General features: G+C 42.6%; 1 protein-coding gene across 13 annotated transcripts in view; it reads right to left on the reverse strand.

The window, feature by feature from the left end:
* The window catches only part of LOC110988350 (phospholipid transfer protein C2CD2L-like), an 85,743-nt gene that overhangs the window by 23,134 nt on the left and 44,805 nt on the right, over positions 1-17,804 (reverse strand). For 7 of the 13 annotated variants that reach the window (XM_087141899.1, XM_087141903.1, XM_087141906.1 and 4 more), the window contains 6 exons: positions 13,395-13,445; positions 9,845-9,886; positions 5,248-5,437; positions 4,119-4,259; positions 2,531-2,560; positions 58-191 (listed from right to left, as the gene is read on the reverse strand). In XM_087141899.1, the coding sequence (XP_086998025.1) occupies positions 58-191; positions 2,531-2,560; positions 4,119-4,259; positions 5,248-5,437; positions 9,845-9,886; positions 13,395-13,445 (588 nt within the window). The remainder of the gene's footprint in view (positions 1-57; positions 192-2,530; positions 2,561-4,118; positions 4,260-5,247; positions 5,438-9,844; positions 9,887-13,394; positions 13,446-17,804) is intronic. The other 6 variants (XM_087141910.1, XM_087141909.1, XM_087141908.1 and 3 more) reach the window with 3 other exon arrangements.

A 17,804-nucleotide genomic window follows, 5' to 3' on the forward strand; every position in this document is an offset into this window, starting at 1 on the left:
CCTTTTATAGATTTTTAATTTACGGGGAGGATTAGGTTCTGAAACTGCCGGACCCACCTGTGCCACGCCGTGGATGATGAGCGTGCTCTTCTTGGTTGGTGTCCGAGGCCGATCATCCTTGGAGGTCTCTGACAGGTGCTTGATGGCGGTCTCTGCCACTGAGTGCGGCCCACCAGAAACCATCATCATTTCTGTCGACCAATCACAAAAGAGTACAGAAGTTGTTCCAAAATTGTAATACTCATTAAGAAAAAACAAATGTGCCCTTGCCATGAGCAACCCTCAAGGAAGGGAAATAATTGATTTGTTCACTCACAACAAACGCCTGCTCACTTGAATCTCTCAGCACCTCTAATAGCCATTCACATGGGAAAGGAATATTAATATGCATGAAGAGAATGTGAATATTCAGGAAGACAATCAACTTTCAGTATTAGACAATCACATGCTTGCTTGTGTCCGATACTCTTGCTGGACTGATTCCTTCATGGATATTTTAGGGAGGAAATACAGGCATTGCTGTGCCTTAAAGCTCGCTTTACATTAAAGTCACAAGCACATGAAGTATAATGGTCGTGGGATATGGGGATGAGTGAACGTTATTTGAAACGATTTCCCCCGTGGGCAATGTAAGCATTCACAATGGCTGCGATGGAGTGACAACATGTCCGCAACTGTCAGCGCACGACGTATAGCAAACTTCCTTCAGGTCTGCCACTGAGTTGGAATCGAGTCCATCACAAGTCAATCGCAAGTCAGTCTACCAGTCCAGTCGAAAGTCAGTTAACAGATCAGGTCAAAACTGAAGAGATAAACAATGACCGAGGAATGCTTTTATCACAGGACATTTGAATTGCTAGTGAGTTGACTAAAGAATCAATGAATGACTCATAGCTTGATTGCAACTCTGTTGCTACATAAAAAACAGGTCGTATTTCAAGCTACGGTATGGCTAACCCTTCTATCTACTCATTAGATGAGGAACAAACGTGAACATTCCTGTATGCAAGGACTATAAGCCTTTCTGCGATCAGCATCACTTGGCACTAAGCATGAATAGTTGTGAGGTCAATACATGTACTTCATCAATGAATACAAATGACTACTTCCATGAAACTGATGCCATGTTCCTATCATGAGTGCTCAAATGGATATAATGTGATTGCGTGAAAAGGCAGCGTAAGAATACATGTATATGTATGTCCTAAGTGATTACCCAAAAATTTGGAAGTTAGTTAGGATATATAGCAAACACACTACTACGTAATGGCAGCAAAAGGGAGGAACAATCATGATAACCTAAGAAATATACGGTCTCATGGGGTTTACTTGTAACCTACACCTGTTAAGGTTCTGCACTAAATACCAATTAAATATTCAACAGTCAAACTCACATTTATTTCCATACCAAAATGGGAAAATACAAGCACAGTCAGATCATGACAGTCGACAGAATAGTCCGAAATGTGTGAAGGACAAAAATGTACACAGGCACAAGTATGGGGGCATCCTCCAGAAACATGTACATGTACCTAGGCTTGTGCTAAGATTAAGATGCCTTGGAGGGACTAATGCAAACCAGAAACAGGAACACAAGGACAGTTGGATCAAGACAAAACCTACGCATAAGCATGAAAAATTGAACGTCCATACTGCAGTATGTACCGGTAATAATGTACATGTGTTGCCTTAAACGCCTGCACGGTACATACATGTACACTGTAGACTGAAGTTCACAGGTCGTTGAGGTCGTTGCTGACATTTGAGATCAGCACTACTTGTATAAGTGGGAAGCATCCCAACACTCAGTGCCATGAAAGTGCTCTCCCTTGATCCATGGCAGCGGATCAAACCACACCGCAGAACGTATTCCACACAAAGCTTGTAAACTGAATCAAGAGTGAGCCTGCAGCGATCGACTTAAACGACACAGTTACACGTTATCGACCCAGCTCTCGTCACTAATGACAGGATGTACTATCAGTACTTATTACTGCAAATGTGCCTTCTTGTGCTTGGCTCCAATTCTCTGGAACAATTTGCCCGCCGATATCCATGAATCAACTCAAGTAGAGCTTTTAAAAAAGACTCTTCTGACACATCTTGCTAAAAACTGCTTCTCGTCGACATCAATTCACTATACCAGTCAATTCAATCCTAGTTCTTTTTTGGTCATTAAAAAATATTCAAACCTCTTTCAGATTTTTAAACGTTTATATATGCTAACTTTACCCCATTTAAATGACAAATTTTCACCACGAGAAATACAATTGTAAGTTTCATTATTACCTCTTAAAGAAGACGTTTATGTTTTATTTTACAGAGCCCTGAGACATTTTTGAAGGGAAGGCACTTCCCTTCAAATAATAATTAGCCTTGTTGTTATTCATTTGCATTTTCATGTTGCCACAAACCTGTGGGCTAAAATGAATGATGCAGGCTACATGTTAGAACAAGGACACAGGAAAAATGGACTGACAGGACTGAGGCAAAGCAGGAGAGAGAAGGCTGTCTGGGCATGCTCACAGACCTTTGACCTTAATCGTGACCTTGGGCTTGACTGCAGGGAAGAGCAAGGGAAAACAAACACAAGAACAAACAGGAGGGGTTAGTTCCTCGGTAAACATCAATTCAGGTCAGCTCAGTCTTGCAAAAATCAACCGACGTTAACCGCAACAGATTGCAAATGTAACTGTGTGGTCCACCATCAACTGAGGCTAACCATAAACTAGGTCAACTGTGTTCTCGTTAATTCAACTCGGGTACACATAAACTGAAATTACACCAATCCATGGAGGCTGTCCATAAACCGAGGTCCACAGCATTTCAGTAAAATCGACTGAAATTACATGTTACTGACATTAACCCAGATTAGCTGTGGTCCATCATTAACTGAGGCTGTCCATAAACTGAGCTGAACAGAATTAAGCAAATCAACAGAGATTGACTGAGGTCTGACATGGAGAAGCGAGTGCACTGACAAGGCAGGTGTATGCACGTTATTATTACATGTGCCTTTTAACATTCAAATATCACTGCATATACCTAAGAAGCGCCGTGTAGGTACTGTGGCTAACTCCTTACAACATGTACAAGTCCTCTAGAATCAAGCACTAGTCATACTTTCCTATATGGCAAGTCACAGCCTATTTTCAATGAATTGTGGCTAAAAAGGCATTCCTTTGTCACTGTTTATCCCCTGTTGCACGGTCAGACATGCGATTAGGCCCACAGTCTGACTAGGTGAACATGGTGGCTTTGACCACAAGTCTGTGTCACTCCTCTCTTTTTTCCAGACTGGATCGCTACCGATGGCTGGAAGTCATGATAGCGCACTGACACCTCTGAAGGCTAAAAGTTTTCATGCACGTGTTTTGGAGACCAACTAAGAGGCGTGAGATCAGAGTCACGGTGGGGCTCTCATGTCATGTCTGTAAAAGGCCGTTGTGTGTGGACCGAGGGTTTTATATTTACGCCAAGGGTAATAACGTAAACATCTCTCATATCTTCAACACATAAATTATACATCATCATGCAATACTAAAAAAAAAAACCTTTGAACTCTAACAAACAAGAATAACCAGCTATGTTACATCGAACAGATGACTACAATCTTTGGAGGCCCCTTCCAAAAAAATGGAGTCTCGAAAGCCTCATTGATTTGTACACAGCAATGACTGCGCAAGCTATCAAGTCGGTATAGAGAAGTCAGTGCTCTGAGCTGTATGCATGCTAAAAACCACTGACAAATATGTGACCCGCTCCGTAAAAATGAGTCACAAGTCTCCGGAGCTACTTTTGAGTTTTACTTTGTATTAAATTGAGGAATTTGAACTCTTTCTTTTGATATGCCACTCAGTTTGGCACAATGAAAATGCATGTTGCATAGATGTTAAAATATTGAGGATTTCTATTTCTTAAACACTGAGCAAGATTCTTTCAGATGCTTTTAACTCAAGAGCGGCTCTTGAGACGTGACTCATTTTCACAGAGCAGATCACATATTAGTGGAGTGAACCCAGACTGGCTTCCATTTTACTTTCTACACAGCCACTTTGAGGTGTGACGGGGGAGAGAGAGAGGGGGAGTCACTTTGCTCATTGACCTTTGACCTTTACCTGGATCAGTCATGGTTGAGCTGTTACTGTGTCGCTGCTCTGCCGGTATTTCCACCATGTTGGCTGGCGGGGCAGCAGTGAAGGTAGCCATCTGGGGCTCTGGGAGTACTGAGGATGTCGTCAGGACCCTGGTCGGCATTTCTGAGAGGGGTAGCATTGAAAGTTTTGGCATTTTCAATTTTTGAAGTTTCTACTCAAGTGACGAAAATCGTGGGGCATTTGAACACACGGCCTCATTCCCAACAAGGGAAAGTGCATGAACTTACAAGCTCGGTTTCTGATTGCCATTTCTGTTTTGTTACTCAGATGCAGGTCAGAAAAGTCAGGAGGGAGGATATTATGTACTTTAACTGGATCATTGTTAGTCCGTTCAAGTTTAGAAGGCAGGCACCCCAGTGTTATGGATTGTGCCTAGATTCTGTAAAAACCCATGGGAGCACACCCCTCATATGTAAACTAGTCACAGTAGATGTGTACACCCAATCTGGAGGTGTCTATCCAAAGGGAACCTGATGGATTAAAGTGTCAGGCTTGGCCCAACTCTGCAGGGCTGGTCGCAGTCATGCATCCGCTCCGAGCAGGAACAAGCGAGGGTGTGCTTTTACACAGTAACGACAGTCACTTAGAGGGAACTCACGGCATGCGTGCATAGGTTTCTGCGCACTTGAGGTGGGAGGTGCTGAGCATGTGCTGTTTGAATGTACATCTACATGTACAAATGCAGATGTTAAAACCAGTTACATGGCATGATGGCTAATTACGGTTAGAGACAAACGTCTTAAGAGTCCAAACTAGGACTTTTTTAAATAACCACCTCTTCATTGATAAAACAAAAACCCAGACAAGAAACTGTCTTTATACCTGGCCTGACAAAATGCATAACAGGTGGCAAGGGGTTCATGTTAAGGAGCCACTTCATTATTTCAACAGCACATGAGCAAAATGAAATGCGTCGTCGGTCATTCAAGAACACCAATACACACTTGTGAGGCCGGCCTTATCAGTGTGGCTGTACCCTGACTCTAAACATGTTTGAGGTGGGGTACTATTGAAACACCAACTCATTGTAAATATCATGTTGCCTGGGCTGCCTGGGCTTCCAGGGCCCGGGGGGGGTCTTGTCCCTCACCGTTGCCCGGTCCCCGCCGGTCGGGTATCTGCTTGGGTCGGGCAGTGGTAGTGGTCACCGTGGTGATGATGGTGCCATCGGGGGCCACAGTACGCTGTGTCTCCACCCGCTTGGTGGGAGAGGCCTGCTGTCGGGGCTTGTACCCGCTGGTGTCCATCCATACCTGGTCAGCAGGCTCCATGAACAGGAACTGCAGGAAGAACGGACACAGGCAGACACATGAGGGGTACAGTTTTTGAATTTATCAGCGTCGAGCTCAACCTGCAAGAATGAGAGTGCGTACGACAGGGAAGATCGCACCAGCGAGACTCAAGCAGCCGTGGACAAATGGTCTTATCAGTCGGCAACTTGGTCAGGCAATCTCTGCATAAACACCCTTGGCCCTTCGTGCTGAGAGGTGTACCATTCAAAACGTGATACATGAGGATATGGTGAGATGAAAACATTGCAGAGTGAAAGGGAGACAGACACGAGGGTACATGACATCCACAAAACGTAGTATGAAGGTGGAAAATAGAAACGAGTAAGCAGGGACACACAAGCAGCAAGCAGTAACCAACGCTACAGTGACAAAAAGACTCGGACACATGGTATTTAGAAGCAAGCAATGATGCAAGAAATCAAGCAAGAGTTCAAGCACCCACCCTACCAACAATCCTACAACGGCATACAAATTCTGCTATAGCATATAAATTCTGTTCTGTTAGCTCAGCTGCCAACTAGCAGCTCATTGGTGGAGCGATCAACCACCAAACCCTAACACTCAAGTTAAATGAGAGCCAGCAAGTCAGCAGGCTAGTAAGCCAGCAGGCCAGCGAGAGCACTGGCTGGTCAACCTACATGTACACTGGGCCATTTTAGTCAGCCATTCATTACAAGCAGCCTATTGATCAATCAGTCAACCAGCCATCTCATTTTCTGGCCAGCCAGCTAACCTGCAGCTCAAGGGGGAATATGTGTCACCAGTCAGACACACAGCCACAAAGCCAACTTGGAAGTCCAGTTAGGAACCGATCATGAAGCCAGCAAGCCAGCTTGTTGGCCAACCAGCCACCAAGCAGACCACAGACCAGCCTGCCAGCCACCTAGCTATCCAGCAAGTATAACATGCAGGTGTACTGTATCACCTACATGGACATGAACAGGTTAAGTTGAGGGATGTGCCCATGTTTTCACATTCCCGACCCTTAAAAAGAAATCCTCACAAAGCTGGACCTGCCATTTCTATTATTTCCTTCAGTAAGATTTCCATCTTTCCATCTCTTCAGGGAGCATCTCAAAAAAACCCAGAATACATTGTACTGGTCCTCGGTGCACTGCCTGCGTTAATTGTAATCTCACCCTGTAACCACCTGCCAAAAACCAGGTGCCCTGGCAGTACAAAAACAACATGTCCACACATGTTTTCTCAACTTTCTCAAAATTGAGACCAGCTTTTTTAGTATAGAGGCTTTGCATGGAAGCCATCTTGCAGGGCAGTTCTTTTGTTCCATAGAGAAACCTCCTTTGTGCATATCCTGTGGAACAAAAGCACCAGGCAGCCGTGCAGACCCTCCATACTGCTTATTCCAAAGGGGACAATGCCTTAAAGTCCAAACCTGGTGACCAGAATCAGAAGTCATCATTGTTATAGTGGCACTACTCTCAAATGGGTCATTCCATGAGGTTGCGACACAATTTGTGGCCGTGTCCTTGCTACATGGGTAACTTTTACTTCCTGTCATGACCTTTAGAGAAGGTCATTTACTCTGGAAAAATAGCACACACCTCTGTATTCAGCCTTGCAAGATGTATACCAATGCCAATTTGGAATCCACATGCAGGGAAATAGCTGTTCATGTTTACGGAACGCATGTAACAATTGACACCGTCACAAATTGTGCCCCAACCTCATGGAATGACCCAAATGCAAGAGGTAGTGCAGTACACATCCGAGTTAAAGAATACACACCAGAGTGGTACCATTCCAGATATGCATAATCTCCTTGAATTACTCTACCGGTAGGTATTGGAGCCAGAGTGCTATTATAAATCACTAGAGCCATAACTCTTCATTCCCAGAGTGGAGAAGCTCCTGGGTGCAGTCGTTTTGAATTTATGTCCATATTTGTTTAACATTATTAAAGTACGATGGAACAAATTCCAAATTGTGTACTCTACTGGTATACAGTGCAAAGGCAAGTACAATGCTGCAAATAACGTATGGTCCATTTCTGTTATTGGATTTAGTATCTGCAGGGTATATATACATGCACGTTTGTGTTGCTCACAATGAGCAAAACTAAATGCTGGCTTACTGATTGTGCCATTACAAAGCTGCCTAAAATTTGAAGATTTCCATAGGCTTGTGCATAAACATGGATTCGCCCGGCAGACTTCACTTTGCACAGCAAATTAGCGCTCTAGTAATTACATACCGGTAGGTCTACGAGAGGAACGTAGAGTGTAAGTTTGATAGGAACACAAACATTCCAAGCTACGCGACGCTCCCTCATTACACTCATGCTACCCATTTTTGTCATGCTTCATAACAGAAGGGTTACACAATATCAGTCTCCATAGCAGTGCTGCTACAGATGGAAGCAAAATGCACAGATCCTTAAAACACGGAGAGAACTATGCATTCGCTTAAATCCACCTGACAAGTTATTTGAATCTGAATACAGATTTTCATGCAATGCAGAGATATACAAACTATTCATAAATATGCCACTGGATGGTGTGCTTACATTGAACTTCAGGCAGTCAGTATGCATTAACAGAAACACAGAAACTGTCTTTCTCTTTCAAAAGCCATTGGCAGTCCTCGGGTATTGAATGGCCGATTGTTAATGATCAGATTTCGAAAGGCACTTTAAAAAAACTCCTACAAGTAGGGCAGGCTACTGACTTCCAACAAATCCATTTCAAATGTTCCACAGAGTACGCAGATTTCAAGCACTATTGATATTATGGGCACAAAACCTGGAACCAGTCGATTATGCCTGCACAGTTCCTGAAGTGTGATTACCTGCAAAAGCCTGGTTGACATTCTACAGAAGCCTACAGAACTTTGTCTGACTTTGTTACACGCTTAGACATCTTGCACAGAAAAATCGAGACTTTGCGCCATTTCCTTCTGAACGAAAAGTTTGCGGAATTCCAGCAGACTGGCCTTTATGACATGCCAGTCTCCATGTTTTATGCACAGAATATACGGGATATCCAACAGAGTCTGAAGAATTTAAAGCAAAAGATTTGTATGGACCTAAAGTTTGGAACTACACAGCAGAAATCTGGCAAATCATAGCCAATTAGGGATGAGCTATCTGGAACACTGCACCAATAGGCTGTACATGTACATCAGAGCTAATGCAAAGAGAAACCTGGAAACTTTCTGAAGGGTAAAAGGAGAAAACCAAGCTTAATAAGAATTTGTGGTCTGCCACTGATGCACCGATCGACAATGTTGTAGTCAAGTACTTTTAGAGTATCAGCTCACTGCCAAATATTGAACTGGTTGGGAAGGAACAAAGCTCGAGAACAATGGATATTTGATGGTTAATGCGCAAAGGTCTCAGATTACAATATACATGTAAATCTACGACTTCAGACACTCTCCTTTTTGTTGAATTGTTTAAGGAGAAAAGTACTTGGCCGAGTACAGTGTACTTTTCAAGTACTTCTTCACAAAGAAACTTAATTTTGATTGCCCAGTGGCGGTCTGAGGTCATCCCTTTGAATAGTAATCTTACCTTTGTGCATTGTACATGTACATTGTGCTCTCCAATGCCCATATGCTTCAGCTTGATTCTCTCCTTACAATCAGTTCAACATTTGGCAGAGAACCTGGTCCTCCAAAAGTACTTGACTACACACTGTGGATTGAGCCTTAAGTACATTCTGCCCTTATCATTCAGTAGCAAAATGCCGACGGACATTCAGAGAACTTTGTAGAGGTAAATCATCCCAGACTACAGCCCTATCAGAACTCTCATGCACGTATACCTGCACCGCCTCAAAGGGGATTCGTTTCAATGCAAAGGTATTTCTTCAATACTCCAAAGTGTGCATTCCCGTTGATATTTGTGTACATAAACAACCAATAAAACCTGATTTCTGCTGTATAAGAATAGGCAAGATGTGTTGGTTTCATGAGGAAAGGAATAAAGGAAGGGGTTTGGACTCTGTGCACTCAATATCAAAACTGTGAATTTTGTTTAAATTATACTGTATCTATGTTTCATTCCCCATCTGGCTTATTTGTGACAAGTGAGGGCTCTCTTCTGGACTTGGTCCTGACCCCTCCTTTTGGGCTCCACAATACACTGGAAGGATTGGGTACCAGACTGCTTCACTCTCACACCAAAGTCCCAAATTACTTGGCTGTGGCTGTAGACCGCACGCGAGTCCATTTAAGGACACATCTGGCTAGTAGCCTCATCCATTTTCCCTCAGACTTGTACATTCAAGCTGTGGCCAAGTACACGTATAACTTGTGGACAGGGCTCTGTCACTGAGCTACAGCGCCCTCTATAGCAATGCACAGAGCCCATTAAGAGTGGGTGGGGAGGGGGAGGGAGTTGGGAAGGAGAGGGTAACTGTATCAGGTCCTCACCCTTTCATCGGCCTCCCAGCCTCGATCTCCGGGGAAAAGGAACTACAGGAAGGACAAATTGTGACCAATTACAAATGTGTGCCCACGTGTGAACATTTTAAACTTTAGAAAAACAACATATTTCCAGAGGCTGAGCCAGGCGTGTGTGGGCCTGGCGCAAGTTCAGGCGATGACTACAGTTAGCTAGTTTGACCAATGTCACTTAAACAATGGATGGTAAAACTATCTAATCAATCACTATTGGAACCAGGGGCCAATTTCACGGAGCTGCTTAAGCACAAAATCTGCTTAAGCACAAAAAAATCTTGCTTAAAAAATAAAGGTTACCTGCTTAAAATCTATGTGATTGTCAGGCTAACCAAAAGACAGGCGAGTACCGTTCCAAACCAATATACATCACATGGAATTTTGGCTGGTAACCTGATTTGTCAAGCAAGGTTTTTTCATGCTTAAGTAAATTCTGTGCTTAAGCAGCTCTATGAAATTGGCCCCAGGCTCTGGAGCATGGTTGATGGTTATCAACAAGCTTTTTCCGTAATCAGGTACACAGTGAACTACACTGACCTGAAAACAACTGCACATTGAAGGCAGAGTGTGAATGCAGGAGGGAGTGACAATCAACAAAAAATGTGAGTGACGAGAAGATTAAAAAATAACGTTCAACTAGGATCATTTTAAGTGGGATGATGCTGCACATGTGCATTGGTAAAAAGCAAATGAACAATGGTCAAATTATGGATGGGGCTTGATGTTGCCCCTCGGTGTAATCCAATGCCAAAAGAGTATCTCGTCTTGAAGCTGAACATTTCATCATTCAAGAAACAGTCATGCCAGCGACAGAACTCTTCTCTTAATTCTTCAAGTTTCTTTCCCAGTGTTGTACAATGCAGGATTATGGGCCAAAGCTTTGTTCATGTTGTATTCAGCATAATGAGTGCCAATGCAAAAAATAATAAAAATAACCGATGCTGTGTAATAAACTGCACGAAAAGTAATCAATTGCAAAGTACAATGCACGCAGACTGCAGATTTTGCTCTTTTGTATGCTCAATAAAGTGCCTAAAACTCTGTAAAATACCTAAAAATAAGCCTTTTTCCCATACATTGCTTAGTAAACAGCTAGAGGGTATTTTTCACAAATATCACTTCAATGTATAACAAACTCTCAAGAATCAAATAAAAGTATTTGCCATGAAATAATGTCATTAACTTTTCTACATGCTCACAGTAAACACTTAATGCAATATAATGCAATCCAGCCACTTGCCTTCTGATTAACACTGAATCCCACTGTTGTTTGGAATTTAAAAACCATCATTCACATCAGCACTGCAAACTGCCATCTCTTTATTTCGTGTCCTTGTACATGAAAAAGACACTACTCACAGTATGTACATGTACATGTAAATCTTCAGAACAGAATTTAGAAATGTCTTGAAAAGTTCACTCTACATTGTATCTGAGGCATACCTGATAAAGTTCTGACAACCACTGGCTCACATCAGGGCACATTCTTGTGGATCTGAAGACAGTATTTATTTAAGCCAACAAAATCTGGAATGTGGTTTCTAGCTACATGTACATGTAAATCCCTAACGGGGAGAATGCAAAATTCAACAACTTGAAGCTTACCTCAAGGTTTTATGAGGTTTTACAGGGTACTGTGAGGTACTGCACATGCACCTCTGGGTAAACCTTTAAGTTACCCCCTCGTTTACATGTCCATTGTCATTTTGCATTCTTCCAATGAGTGACAAAGACAGAGCCATGATGCTGGTCTTTCCATCGGGCGATAAGCCTTTTGCTAGTTACATTTGAATAAATCTTGTACAAGTTCTTTAAATTCACGTGAACATAACAATTTGAATTCTCCATACTAATGACACTGTTGCTACAAGTGTACTGGGTGATTTGGGGCAAATAGTTACATACACGTACATGTAAGAGACGCCTTGCAACAACACATTGTTCTCACTGGTATGTGAAACTGGCAAGCTTTAGCATAGCTGGTCACTGTGCAAAAGCTTGCCCCAAAATCATGAGGTATAGCAACAGTGTCTTTAGTCTGGGGAATTTAAATTGTTATGTTTACGTGCAATCAGATAACTCAGTGTACTAGATTGTACCCAAATTTAACTCGCAAAAGGCTTATTACATGTACATGAAGATGGCAACTTGCAACAGTGATGCACTGATCTCTCATGCTTGACAATGGCTATTGGTGCAGAAAGGCAAACTCGTTACATAACGGCAGATTGGTGATAGAACTGAGCACACTAGTCATCCAAGCACATACGTATGCATACATGTGCCCCAGTTGGGAATCTCGGGCCTGTTCGTTTCACATGGATCCGGATCGCGATCAGTGATCTGTCGTTGGTTCACTGACACCAGAGCCCACCTAACTGATAGAGTGAACCAGCAATTGGATAAGATCGGAAGGTTTGCATGGTGGGTATTCGTAAGCAGGGTTCCTGCACCTAAGGGACAATTAAATTCCATGACTTTTCCATGACCAAATTATGAAAATCGAAAACCAATTACCACAATTTCTTAGACTATTCAGCCTTTTAGGTTGCAAATACAAACACAGATTTTATGCGCTTACTTCTGATAATCGAAATCACACAGACAAAATTCCATGACTTTTCCATGATTTTAGTCATTTTTACAAAATTCCATGACTTTCCAGGCATGAAAAAGGAAAAACAAATTTCCATGACTTTCAATGACTTTTCCAGGCGGCAGGAACGCGGCCCCTGGTAAGGCAAGTGGTATGCAGTGACACCATGTAGCTTGAACTCTCTCTTTTGTCAGTGTGTGTAAGTGGTTCTGGAAGTAGCTGGTTCACTCGACGTCTCGGACAGTGTGCTCTGTCCGTCGTCAGCAATGGGATCAGTGATCAAGATCCAGATCTGTACGAAACAAACAGGTCTGCAGCGTTGATGTTCAGCGACAATGCTGCATGAACTGCAGTTTATGCATGGAGCCTACTGCAACACGACGATCTTGCGAGGCTGAACTGTGCTGATAAAAATAAAAAGTTAAGCAGCCCTGATTAAAATGCCAAGGTTAGGCAGTTGACGACATGCTCTCTGCTGGTAGCCAGAGATGCGCCAGCACCTGCACGAACAACCTCGTCCGTCAGTATGGCTACTAGCACATTTCAGGCTACACCGGTGATTGTAGCCACCCGTCCAAAGTGGCTACCACACCAATTTTGGCCCTCCATCTTTCTGGGTACCTGTTGTAACCATCAATCCCATGCACGAGAGCAACTCGATATGGCAGCTTGATGCAAATCTGCAAAGTATTGTACAAATAAGGTCTCCATGCATTTTTATCTTTCCTTCAAATACAGAACGATGCTGACGATGCTTCATATTTCTGCCGGTAATTTCTTTTAACAGCATCTTTCTTTCAACTCAGATTGCTTTCTGGATGCCTTGCATGCGGGGGTGAGTGTCGGGGTCTTGCGTTTGCTGGTTTTTTTTTGGGGGGGTGGTGCATATGTTAGCATCGGGAATGAAGTCTTGGGTTGAATTCTCACCCGTTCCTTAGGAGAAGGTTCTGGCGACAACTCCGGAGGACAATACACAAACTGGACAAAAGACCAATAAAAAAGGGGAACAGGGGTGGGTGTGGTCGGGTAACAAAAGAAACAAGACACCATCATGAATATATGCAAATTACATTGAGGTAAGTACACTTAAGGTGTAACACAAAAAACATTGAGAAATACATGTATTTGATGGGGAAAAAACACATACATGTACATAAAGAAGAAATCTTCTGAAAAAAAAATTACATGTAAGATTGAGTACCTCAACGTATTTCTCTAGAAAATAAAATACATTCTCCCTAAAAATGCCGTAATCAACTACACGCAGATGTAACTCTTTTTCAGAGTTCTGTAAACGGGACATGCTATTAACCACGTGTACGGGTAGGTGCCATACATGTACTTCTTAAGACTAGCAGGAGAGAAGGGTTCCCATTTAGAGGTGGAGCAAGACACCCTTGAATAGGTAGAGAGTACAGGTCTGTATACATGTTGGGTTCCCATTTAGATATAGAGCAAGACACACTTGAATAGGTATAGGGTTCCCATTTAGAGGGGGAGCAAGAAACCCTTGAATAGGTACCGTATAGGGTTCCCATTTAGAGGGGGAGCAAGAAACCCTTGAATAGGTACCGTATAGGGTTCCCATTTAGAGGGGGAGCAAGAAACCCTTGAATGGGTACCGTATAGGGTTCCCATTTAGAGGGGGAGCAAGAAACCCTTGAATAGGTACCGTATAGGGTTCCCATTTAGAGGGGGAGCAAGAAACCCTTGAATAGGTACCGTATAGGGTTCCCATTTAGAGGGGGAGCAAGAAACCCTTGAATAGGTACCGTATAGGGTTCCCATTTAGAGGGGGAGCAAGAAACCCCTGAATAGGTACCGTATAGGGTTCCCATTTAGAGGGGGAGCAAGAAACCCTTGAATAGGTACCGTATAGGGTTCCCATTTAGAGGGGGAGCAAGAAACCCTTAAATAAGTAGAGGGTACAGGTCTACATGTACACATGTACTTGAGAATTCATCAAGGAGTACACATGAAAAAATAAACGTACCATTAAATTGAATTTTGACAAGGTCAAAGTACAGAATTTAGGTATTGGAAATACATATACATGTACCTGCTCACACTTCTTAGTAAAAGGTGCCTCTGCCTGCAATACATTGGTACTTGTGTGTAATTACAAACCTGTACGGAGCTGCAAAACCACATTGTTAGGTCGGCATTCAGTATTTTGGGGAACCACTTTGTGAAATTAAAAGGTCTCTTTTTTAAGGGCATGAAAGTACCTTACACCGTCAGCAAAAACGTTCTTAAGCTACAAACACTTTCTAGACATCGTTTAGTGTCCATACATGCACAAACTGTACAGTAAGATTTTTTCCTCGTGCTAGTACTGAGTGTTGGACGTACCCGTGGCATGAAAGTCTATCGCTCTAAAACTCACTGCAACATTTTGCTTGGTCGAAGGTTAACAAATCAAGGTGTGTCACCTCCCTGAATGGCAATGGTACTGCACAGGCTGTCTGGGACTTGGAAGGAAATTTGCATACTCAGGTGCAAAATAAATCGCTCACATTATCAAGCAATAACCACACTTGGAGTAATTAACTGAATCGAGCAAAAAAAACAAAAACAAAAAAAAAAATCCAAACTTCTGAATATGAATAAATTGGTCATTATAAGCAAGTTTATATAGCAGATGATGGCAGATGCAGATACAACCCTGGCTCCAAAACAACAGCTGGCAACTGTCTTGATGGGAAATCACGGTAAAAACTCAACGCTGGTTCCTCTTGATTTTAACGTCAAAAGATGCATCGTCTTTGATGCAAAGGCTGGAAACTGAGCCATCAGTAATTTGTATTCCTTTGTGGCTCCCTTGAAAGAGAAATGAGGTCTTGCGGCAAATCGCACGTGTAAGAATTATAAAAAGTTGGCCACACAAAAAATAAAATTTTATCATCAACAATTATCCGCTTTAAATAAACGCAAGTAAAATTAATGGTGTTTTCATAATCATGCTTGGGCAAACTAAAGCACCTTCATTAAAATATATTCCTCAAAAAAAGTTAAGGACCACTTTTTTTACTTGTAATTTTCTTCGAAGCAATGAGTGGGCTCTAGTTCTTTCATCTTTTGCTTGTCTAGATGGTGTTCTCATTGGAATAAAAAAATTAAAAACGTTTCAAAACATCAAATGCACATTTTCAGCAGTAAAACATCTCATATAAAAAGTATACAAAAAACCAAAACTGATCCTTAACTTTTTTGAGTAGAGTACATTACTTGAGTTTTGGGGGGAAAAGCACTTTCTCAATGGTATCACTTTGTCTGATTACCAAGTTAGGAATACGTTTGATGACTTTACTGTTTTCCAAATTGGAAAAGGATTTAAGGTTTCACTTCAGAAGCAAGAACAATGGACATAAATAGGTTGATGTAAATACCAAATATCTGAAACCCTCAACCACTACAGACTATCATGCAAAGAACCCCACACCAACAAAACTGATGGAGAGACAGAGTAGGGATGCAAGTTGGCACTGACACATTTGCCAGAATGATGTAACTATTTTTGCACAGGAGCACTTGTAACCATGATCTGTCTCTCTCTGTACAACGGCATGTCTGACAGGTAAAAGCGCCAAGCGTGCCTCGACTCATCTCCCGCTGGTGTCTAAACACACAAACACCCTCATCCATTATGCGCAAACACAAAAAGTCTGTGAAGTCAATTAATGGAGACTAGACCCAGTGTTGACTTCAGACTTGGAAGCTGTTCAAGACCGGTTGTGGTAGGAACTATCGCACCATGTGTATGCCCCAGAATGACCAACAAATATGAGGTTGCAATGAGAAATATTGCACAAATACTGTTTATCTGACTTTTGTGAATCATTCTCCATGGCGATAGGCTGCATATCAAACGTTTGCCACTAAATTTATATCTTGCCTTTTGGTATAAAGTCAAGAATGAAGTCGGCTTTAAACATTTTTTGATTGAACAGTCTTCGCGGGTGAGCTGGGCCCGTGCACAACCCCAATAGGAGAAATTCCCACCGGCCTATATCTTTGCCGATGGGGGCGCACTTCAGCTTGGATGGAGAAGCATAAACTCTGCAATCCCCCAGTTACATTACTGAAACTGCACATATGATTTACTCCATTTGAGCTAAAACGCAGTATCAGAGGCTGCTATGGCATTCCACCACCAAACCTAACGTCCATGACGGTATAGTCACCAGGTCCCTAAGTTTACCACCTACCAGTATTGTCAAACCTGATTGGTGTTCACAGTAAGTGGCAAATTAAGGGACGTGGTATCTACATGCATACCATCATGAACGCTAACTGTACCATCTGTCTGCACTGGTTTACCAGAATGAAATGGAAACCATGTCTGAGAAAACAACATGAACTGAATGAAAATGGCCAAAGCGCAATCTAAGTTAGCCAAAGGGCCTGGGCACCCCACTAACAGCAATAATCCTGCAACACCCCATGCAGTGTCCTTTGGTGGATCCCAGGGGACCCAATGGGTGTCACCCCTCCCCTCCCCCTAGGCACAATGTAATTGGGGAGGGGGAATATCACGAGAGGCAATTTCGGGGGACTTTTCATTTCCCTTCCTTCCCCAAATAACAGCCTCACTCCTAAGAAAGGCTTTAAAAGATTCCATGAAAACATTTCAAAATTTGATGCCCCCTCCCCAAAATAAACCGGTTCTGGATCCGCCTTTGGTAGTTTATAAAAAAAATACCGCAGTTGAATCCCTTTCTGCCTACAGTAATATACTACAACGCAGCAGGATATCAAACCTGGAAGACAAGATGGCTGAGTGATCACGCTCTGAATAGGACTGGGACCTGGACTCTGACCACATCTAAATTACTTGTTTTGCGTCTAGGCACCGTACCGTACATTGTAACTGAAAGTTGATTTGGGAATGGGAATTTCTCTTTACATTTTTTTCTCTTCCAAAGGAACTTATTTTCATTTCACAAAATGTGAAAACAAGTTCCCACACTGCAATGGGAGAACATTCCCACGACTTTTCACACAAGTGGTAAACATTTTGAAACCCTTTCACATGTGCAGGAAAATATTATCAAACCTTGTGAAATGTGAACTTTTAACTGCAATGTCCTGTACATGCAGGCCACCAGCCAGCAGCTTCATCCATTACCAACAGACTTGTGGGCGGGTTCCAGCCGCAGCCAGGCAATTCTGATGTGGCCCATTTGAGGGTACATGAATCTGTGCATCTTTGCTGAGAATGTGCAAGCGTATTACCAGATGGACTCAGACTGTTGAGTTGTGTTTGTTTGTTTCACATGGATCTGAACCACAACCAGTGATCCCTCGTTGGTTCCCTTACATCAGAACCCGCGGAAC

The sequence above is a fragment of the Acanthaster planci genome, linkage group LG10 (genome assembly GCF_054643075.1).
Source record: "Acanthaster planci isolate LZ-2023a linkage group LG10, COTS_SCS, whole genome shotgun sequence".
Lineage (NCBI taxonomy): Eukaryota > Metazoa > Echinodermata > Asteroidea > Valvatida > Acanthasteridae > Acanthaster > Acanthaster planci.